This window comes from Gossypium arboreum, chromosome 2 (genome assembly GCF_025698485.1).
Source record: "Gossypium arboreum isolate Shixiya-1 chromosome 2, ASM2569848v2, whole genome shotgun sequence".
Taxonomy (NCBI): Eukaryota; Viridiplantae; Streptophyta; class Magnoliopsida; order Malvales; family Malvaceae; genus Gossypium; species Gossypium arboreum.
This window is the reverse complement of record NC_069071.1, coordinates 763,665-773,244: the sequence shown is the minus strand read 5'-3', so window position 1 is coordinate 773,244 and position 9,580 is coordinate 763,665. Positions and strand designations below refer to the sequence as shown.

The window sequence follows — 9,580 nt, the reverse complement described above, 5'->3', positions numbered from 1 at the left end:
CTAAAAATTATAAAGATATAGGATACTAAAATGATGAAATTACACTTTTACTATCATAAAAATATATAATTTAATTCTGCTCAAAATTTTTTTGACTTCACTCCTTCCCTTTACTCGTATTTCTGAATCCGCCACTGCTTATACATGTGTATGTATACATGTATGTAAAGTATATTGCAATTTTGAGGTATTGCAGTTGCTGTCATGGCCGAAGCTTCCCACAAAGCTTCTTGATTCTTGTCAGCTTCTATGGTTTAAATTTAAGAATTAAAATGTCAATTTTCTTGGAAAACCTTGCTGAAATATAAATATATGAAAATTACACCCTAAGTCCTCCACATTTTATATGAGCCATGCATCTATTTTTAAATAATAGAAAGGCATATGCTCCACACCTACATATTATATGCTTCTTGTATTTTTTAAATTATTATTAATAATAATTAGATATGAAAAAATAATTATTCACAATCGGTGAGTCTTCTCGACACCAACACACAAAATTTTCACAAAAATACAATTAATAACGAAAATGACTCATGAGTAAAATTTTGTACGAAAATGTCTTTTTTTTCTAGCATCTGTTGGTGTTGTTATACTGACTGGCGAACACCCCCTCATCATTAATCGATAATTGGTGTTTTTTTTAATAATCATTTTTTTTATGCTACCATCATATCTGACGAAACTAACAGATATTATAAGAAATGGGTTATTCTCGTATAAGATTTTGCTCCTACGTTATTTTCGTAATTAATTATTTTTTTTATCAGTTTTGAAGAAAAGCCCAAATTTTGTACAATATTTTCTTTTTGAATAATTTTTGTTAAAAATTTAAGTTTAGAATATCCGGCAAATGAAAGCAAGACAGCTGCCGGCCTAATACGGTGAGTACACGCGGCAGCGCCGTGTTTGCTTGGGAATTGAAGTTATTGATGAATGAAAAATTGGATTTTTAAATTATATATTTTAAAATTAAAATAATTACTTATTTTTTAGCTTCTTTTTCTTAATTTTCAAAACATTGTGACTGGTGAGAATTAAGTGGTCAAAAATGACAGCTATTCCTTCGTTGAATCAATTTGTAATTTTATTATTTGTTATTATCTATTTTAATAATTTTGGATATTTAATAATTATATTAAATATTAAATTCTAATATTTTTTTAAATTACAACACGTAATTCTATTTTAATATGTCGATCGAGTCTTACTTTGATTAATATAAATATTATTGTTAATATAAGAAAATATAAATTGAGTGCACAAAAGTGTATCATCTTTTTATTTATGTAATTTGAGGAGGAGAGTAGATATGATTAGAAGTCAAAAAAATTAATGGAGATCAAAATTAAATTATATATTTTTACGATAGTAAAAATACAATTTCATCATTTTAATATCTATATTTTTAAAGGATTAAGTCACAATTTTATCATTTTAGGGGCCAAAGTATAATTTTATATTTACTTATTTAAATTTTTATAAATTTTAAAAAGATCTAAATAGAAATTTTTCCATTTTAAAAGGTCGGTGCCCTACCAGCCCCTCTAGCTACACCCTTAGATATGATCAAAACTTGTAATGAGATTTTTAATGATATTTTTTTAAAATGAAGGTGGATATAAATTTTAGGATTAATATATTATTTGGTATTAGAGTTCAATTTTAATATTTAATGTGTTACTTAAAATTATTTTCTTTCAATTTAGTACTTGAATTTAGTTTTAATGTTCACTTTGGTACTTAAATTTTTTATTCAAATTAAGTAACTATGTTTATTTTATTAGAGCACATATCTCAATCATTTATTGAGTTTCGATTTTAGTACCAAAAGTAAAAAAAAATTAAATTTAAATACTAAATTAAATATTGGAATCAAAGGTAACTGTCAAAGAATTTTATACAATTCTTTAGCATTGAACTCCTTTTTACCATTAGACTCAATTACCAAATTTCATTACTAAAATTCTAAGCTTCCAAAAGAATAATCCCAATATAGTTCCTTCCATTGTCATTTTCATTGTAGTATTTGTAAACAAGAAGTAAAGCCTTCTACTTTTCCCCGCTTAATTGCAGAAAGTGTAAATAACATAAAGATAGAAGCTTCAACTTTCAAGTTAGTGCGTGGCAAAGCAACCCAACCTGCAAATTTTCCTTCTTTTTCAAAGATTAGTTGTCCATGAAGATATAATATTATATATATACATATCTCTCTTAAGACCCCAAAGACCAAAACAGTACGTAGTTGTCGTCTACACCTTAAGGGAAATCGCCCCTTCACTTTCCCTTTACATCATCTCTATCTATATATATCTTTTTCTTTTCTCTTTGGTCTGACCGTAAACTTTGAATCAGATCAAAATCAAATCTTTTGTTTTAGATAAGAACTTTGCTTAAAGACCAAATTTTTATTTTTGGAACACAAATAAAGGGTCTTTCTTTTTTCTCTTTTTTACAGTGGGGTTGTGTTTGTGTTTGTGAATTTGGAGTTGGTTTAGAGGTTGAAGAAAAGGGTACTAAAGAAAATTGGGTGTTTTTTGGGGAGAGAAATGGAGGTGAAAGTTTGTGATTTTACAGTGTTCTGATAGATTGAAGAAAAGGATATCCAAAAAAGTTTGATTTTTTTAATGAAAGATCAAAGGTGCAAGTAAGAATTGATTCCAAACCCCTTTCTATATCTTTTTCTTTTCATTTTCCTAGAAAATTTTCAGAGAGAAAATATGGCAACGCTTGTGGAGCCACCAAATGGGGTGAAACCAAGAGGTAAACATTACTATTCAATGTGGCAAACCCTTTTTGAGATTGATACAAAGTATGTACCAATCAAACCAATAGGGAGAGGTGCATATGGCATAGTTTGTTCATCCATCAATAGAGAAACCAATGAGAAAGTAGCCATAAAAAAGATACATAATGTGTTTGAGAATCGTGTTGATGCATTGAGAACATTGAGGGAATTGAAGCTTTTAAGACATATCCACCATGAGAATGTTATTGCTTTGAAAGATGTGATGATGCCTATTCATAGAGCTAGTTTTAATGATGTTTATTTGGTGTATGAGTTGATGGATACTGATTTGCATCAGATTATTAAGTCTCCTCAACCTCTTTCTAATGATCATTGCAAGTACTTCATTTTCCAGGTAACAAATTAACCCCTCTTTTTTGTGTTTTTTTTAAGTAAAACTTTTATTGGTTTGATTGTGAAATTGGTGTCATCTATGTTAGCAAAGCACTTGAATTTTTTTAAGAGGCCTTAGCTCAATGGTGAGGTTGAGGACTTTGGAACTTTGGCCTTAGCTCAATGTGTGGTTCAATGAAATTTTATGATTGTCCTTGTTTAAAATCTTATGGTTTCTAAAGGGACTCTTAAGGAAATTTCCATTTTTGGGGCCAGTTTAGGGTGTAGGCATTAGGGTCTAAGTTCTAAGTCTTACTAGTGTAAATGTGTGTTCAGTGTAATTTTACTATTGTCCTTGTTTAGAATCGTACAATTTTTAAAGGGACTAATAAGGAAATTTTCCATTTTGAGGGGCTGGTTTAGGGTCTAAGTTATAAGTCTTACAATGCGTAAATATGGCTTGGTGTAATTTTACTATTGTCCTTGTTTAAAGTATTACCATTATAAGGGGACTACAAGGAAATTTTCCATTGTGAGGGATCGGTTTAAAGTTTAAGGTTTAGGGTCTAAATTCTAGGTCTTACTATGTGTAAATGTGGGGTTCATTGTAATTTTACTGTTGCTCTTGTTTAAAATCTTATAATTTCAAGAGGGACTGTAAGGAAAGTTTCCATTTTGTTTCGGGTCTAAGTCTTACTATTTGTAAATGTGTGGTTCAATGAAATTTACTACCGTCCTTGTTTAAAATTTTACAATTTTTAAAGGGACTTGGGAAAATTTTCCATTTTGTGGGGCCGATTTAGAGTCTAAAGTCTTACTATGCGTAAATGTGTGGTTCAATGTAATTTTACTATTGTCCTTGTTTAGAATCTTACAAAATTTTAAAGGGACTACAAGGAAATTTTCCATTTTTGGGGTGCCTAGGTCCCTACCTGCTCCCTAGTGCCACCCTCCCTTACTGATTGAAACGATTGATATAATTCCCCTTTTTGTAAGGCTTTTATACTGTTAAAGTTTCTAATTAGTGTTAAATAGCTCTCTTTTTTATGTTCATTGGCGCAGCTAGAAAATTGATTTAGGGGACTAAAGAGTAATTTTACCTTTAAATTTACTTGTAATTTCACAAAACTTGAAGGGTCTAAATGGCATTTTTTTTTTGGGGGGTTGATGACATTTCATGCTCATATGGTCCCATTTTGCATTTACGTTCAAAGGGCTAAATGAGTTGTTAGGCTCATTATAAACAACTTGTACTAGTGGGAAACTTGTTAAATGGATTCATTAAAGTACAAGATGACAACAATGGAGCAACCTGGCTCAATGAATATACATTGACATATTCATTAAAGACGGGTTATGTTGTACGGACTCTTCATTTTCATTGAAGTAATATCCATATCCGGATTAGGGTATGAAAGTATGACCTTCTAAGCTTATACCCGTGTTACAGCTTTGGGTTTTTATTTCTTTTTTCGGGTTGTCGACATAATTGCTTCGTTAAACACGGCCACCGTCTTGATTTTCTCGTGTTGGTTGTTAATAATATTGTGTTTCAGCACTTATATCTGTGTCTAACCTTCGGTGCGTGTTTTAGTTACTACGAGGGCTGAAGTACCTGCACTCCGCGAACATCCTTCATCGAGACTTGAAACCCGGGAACCTCCTTGTTAATGCTAATTGTGACTTGAAGATATGCGATTTTGGGCTGGCACGAACCAGTAGAGGCAACGAACAATTCATGACCGAGTATGTTGTCACTCGTTGGTACCGTGCACCGGAGCTCCTACTCTGTTGTGATAATTACGGTACTTCCATTGATGTTTGGTCGGTCGGATGCATTTTCGCTGAGATTCTTGGTCGAAAACCTATCTTCCCCGGGACTGAATGTCTCAACCAGCTTAAGCTAATCATTAATGTCCTTGGAAGCCAACAAGAGGCTGATCTTGCATTTATTGATAACCCGAAAGCCAGAAGGTATATCAAGTCACTTCCGTATTCGAGGGGCATCCATTTTTCTCACTTATACCCTCATGCGGATCCATTAGCCATAGATTTGTTACAAAGGATGCTCGTTTTCGATCCGTCTAAGAGGATTACTGTCATGGAAGCACTGCTACATCCTTATATGTCAGGATTATATGATCCAAGACGCAATCCACCTGCACAAGTACCGATCAATCTTGACATAGATGAGAACATGGGAGAACACATGATTCGAGAGATGGTGTGGATCGAGATGCTTCACTACCATCCTGAGGTTCTTTCTGCAAATGCTTAGATGATATTGTTTTATTGATGCTCGGTTCTACGGCTGTGTTAAAGTATGCTTTTGGAACCGGTATTATTGTATGACCTAGAAGAACACTATTGAGAGTTATATGCCTTGGAACTTGGCAATTATACCAAGATTTTGTTTACCTTTATTAGCTTTGGTTTATTTATGGCAGAATTTGGCAGTGTAACTTGTAATATATGCATATATTTTAGTTACATTTACTTCAAATACATCAATTACAATGCTGCTATGTTTTCACTAAGCTGAAACGTTTCCTCTCTAAGATGGAAATCCCCATGGATAGTTATGCTAAGCTTGTTTTTAATCAGGTTAAGAACCTAAACCCATTTCTTTGTACTGTTCTTATTCGTGGATATTATTTACAGGGCCTTGTTAAGGCATCGTGTATAGTGAAATGAGAAGAAAAAACAAAGGTGTTTTGCCTGTTTTTAAAGCTTGTGGTGCGGTTAATGATGTGGGTCATGGATAGACTATTTTGATTGGTGGGTTTGGGTTTGATTGGTTTGTTAAGAATGGTTTGATTGAAACGTCTGTTAACTTAGTGGTTTTGGGATGTAGTAGGAAGGTGTTTGATGAATTGTTGAAAGGGATTTGATTTCTTGGACGGAGTTGATTGTTGGTTACGCGAAAGTTGGGGGAATCTGCAGGGGAATCGCCTGTGAAGGATATGATGGTGTGGACCGTGATGGTTACGGGGTATGCTTAGAATGCTAAGCCTAGAGAGGCATTAGAGTTTTTCGGGAGGATGCTAAATGACAGGGTTGAAACGATTTGCTTGTGCACAACTAGGTGCTGCAAAGTACGCGAACTGGATTCGGGATATTGTTGAGAATTTAGGGTTTAATCCTACTCGTTGTGTTGTAGTGGGATCAGCAAAGTGTGGGAGCATTGAGGATGCATGTAAGGTCTTTAAGACAATGGAAGAAAAGAATGTGCTTTCATACAGTTCGATGATTGCAGGGTTTGCTATGCACGGTTTGCTTATGTGGCATTGGAGTTGTTCCATGCGATGGCGAAAATAGGGATCAAAACAAATAGAGTTACGTTTACTGGAGGGCTTACAGCTTGTAGCCATTCAAAAATGGTAGAACAGGTCATCAAATATTTGCATCCATTGAGGATAAATTCGAGATTTCTCCAGGCGTTGATTATTATTCTTGCATGGTTGATCTTCTTGGTCGAGCTGGATGTCTAGAAGAAGCACTTAATCTTGCAAAAACAATGCCAACAAAGGCTAATGGAGGTGTTTGGGGAGCATTGCTTGGAGCATTTAAGACCTACTTAAAAACTACGAGCTATGAAAAACAGTAAAAGCACTTCTCCAATCCCTCTTGATTTCATTATTGAGAAAATTGATTCCTCTAAAAGAATTAAGGCAATTTAATTCTTATCAATTTCAAAAGTAAACAGCTAAGGACAATTAATCACAGCTAAGGACTTTACATAATTTTGATTGGAGTAATAAACAAATTTAACCTGCAATATTTTTGTAAATGTGTAAATGTTGAGGCTAAATTTGTTATTATACCAATTTCAATTGTGCACAAGTGACAAAATACAATTATTGCCGTAAGTAATTGTCCTTAATTGCTCACTTTCAATATTGACAAAGATTAAATTGCTCTAATTTTTTTGAGGATTAACTTGCTCAATTTCAAAATTGAAACGGACTGAAGAGGTCTTTTTACCAACAGCTTTTGGTTGGAAAAATGCAACACATTGTTATGATGCAAGTTTCAGAATATGATGGCATACAAAATCCTATCTCACCATCTACGATAGATAAGATTCAATATATGTGTAAAAGATTCAAATGTATCAATATCGCACCTTGAAAAATATTCAACTTTCACCGATCACCAGAAGTTACCACAAGAGCACTTCCCATCATGGAAATGGTGAAATCTCAAGTTATCCCTTACAATAATTACCCTTCTTGTGATTTGAGATACAGCACAAAGAAATGAGTGGCAATCTTCACACATTCTTATGTTCTTCATAATCCTTATGGGGAAATCGGCATTTATATCGAGTAGCCCGAATGCCAGAGCTAGCTTCTCGCTATGAGTGATTAGTATTCGTCTCTTTTCTTCATCACTCACATCATAAGCAATAGAATTCATGTTTGGCTGGTACCCAATAGCTTTTAACCTATTTAGAAGATCCTCGAGCACTTGCTTCATCTCACCGTACCTTGGATGTGACATGTCTCCGGAAAAGAACTCTTGAATTACACCCTTCTTGGATTCCAACCAGCTACATCCAGGATTTTTTCTTAGACCTCTCTCTCTCATCATTTTCCTTACCATTAAAACATCGTTCCACTGTCCTGCTGAAGCGTATATGTTAGAAAGCAAGATGTAGTTTCCGATAGCATTAGGTTCTAACTCAAATAAATGGTTAGCAGCAATCTGAGCGATATCAGGATTAGAATAAGTCCGACATGCTCCTAGCAATGCCCCCCAAACACCTCCATTAGGCTCTAATGGCATTGTTTCAGCAAGGTTAAGTGCTTCTTCTAGACATCCAGCTCGACCAAGAAGATCAACCATACAAGAATAATGATCAACACCTGGAGAAATCCCGAATTTCTCCTCCATCGATTCAAATATTTGACGACCTTGTTCTACCATTCTTGAATGGCTACAAGCTGTAAGCACTCCAATAAACGTAACTTTATTTGGTTTGATCCCAATTTTCACCATTTCATGGAATAATTCCAATGCCGCATAAGCATAACCGTGCATAGCAAACCCTGCAATCATCGAACTGTATGAAAACACATTCTTTTCTTCCATTACCTTAAAAGCCTTATATGCGTCCTCAACACTCCCACACTTCGAGTACATATGAATCAAAGCCGATCCCACTACAACACAACGAGTAGGACTAAACCCCAAATTCTCAACAGTATCCCGAATCCAGTTCGCATATTTTGCAGCACCTAGTTGTGCACAAGCAGAAATAACCCCAACCAAAGTAACCTCATCTGTTTCAACCCCTTCATTTAGCATCCTCTCGAAAAATTCCAATGCTTCTCTAGGCTTAGCATTCTGAGCATACCCCGTAACCATCGCCGTCCACGCCACCATATCCTTCTTAGGCAATTCACTAAACAATTCCCCTGCAGATTCCATATCCCCAGCTTTCACATACCCAACAATCAACTCCGTCCAGGAAATCAAATCCCTTCCAGGCAATTCATCAAACACCTTCCTCCCACATCCTAAAAACCCTAACTTAACATACATTTCAATCAAACTGTTCTTAACAAACAAATCAAACCCAAACCCACCAATCAAAATCGTCTGGCCATGAATTTGCCTACCCAAATCCACATCATTAACAACACCACAAGCTTTAAAAAGAGCCGAAAACGTAAACGAAATAGGCAAAACATTTTTTTTCCTCATTTCACTGTACACAAAAACAGATTCCTTAACATGACCTTGTAAACAATACCCACGAATAAGAGCAGTACAAAGAAATGGGTTTGGGTTCTCAACCTGATTAAAAACAAGCTTAGCATAACTATCCATTGGGATTTCCATTTTCGTGAGGATACGTATTAGCTTGGTGAGAACATAGCAGCATTGTTCAAAACCTTTACGGAGGATACGAGCATGGATTTGTTGGATTTGGGTAAGGGAAGTGCAGCAATTGAGAGCTGAAATGAGTTGAGATTCTAAAAGGGAGCGTTGGTTTTGACGTTGAGAGAAAGGGATGAATGGAGGGGTTATTTGGGATGGGATTTGTTGGGGAAGGTGTTTGGAGAATTGTTTTGGGATGAAATTTATGGGTATTGTAGAGAATTTGTGGGAAAGGTGTACCATTTATGCAAATTCAGAAATGCTGGAATCCATAAGTTTCTAGCTCCTACTCTACCTATATGCACTATGAAGCAATAACCAAATACGGTAGTGGGAGGGAAAGAGAGAGCGTGCGCAGGGGTACCTGTGGCGATTAAACGCTGCGCTTTGGGTTTCTTTAGAGTAAAGACGGTATGAAAATATTTTATGCAATCATTCATGAAAAACACAATTTTTATTAAACCTCCTAACTTTACTAAAATATAACTTCATTTACTAAATTTGAATGGTTTAAATGATACAAATATCCTTTTAGAATAAAGTAAATATTTATCTCTTTGCAACATTTTC

General features: G+C 34.7%; 2 protein-coding genes across 2 annotated transcripts; one reads left to right on the top strand and one right to left on the bottom strand.

Moving 5' to 3' along the window:
* The first annotated feature begins 2,005 nt into the window (after positions 1–2,005).
* Positions 2,006–5,641, top strand: LOC108458864 (mitogen-activated protein kinase 7-like). Its single transcript, XM_017758265.2, has 2 exons — positions 2,006–3,146; positions 4,719–5,641. Exons 1-2 carry the CDS (start codon positions 2,724–2,726, stop codon positions 5,400–5,402), a joined length of 1,107 nt encoding a protein of 368 aa, XP_017613754.1. The 5' UTR covers positions 2,006–2,723; the 3' UTR covers positions 5,403–5,641.
* Positions 5,642–7,101: 1,460 nt separating this feature from the next.
* On the bottom strand, positions 7,102–9,453 carry LOC108471501 (pentatricopeptide repeat-containing protein At5g44230). Its single transcript, XM_017773115.2, has one exon. The coding sequence runs from the start codon at positions 9,251–9,253 to the stop codon at positions 7,277–7,279; it is 1,977 nt and encodes a 658-aa protein (XP_017628604.1). The 5' UTR covers positions 9,254–9,453; the 3' UTR covers positions 7,102–7,276.
* Between the last annotated feature and the right edge of the window lie 127 nt (positions 9,454–9,580).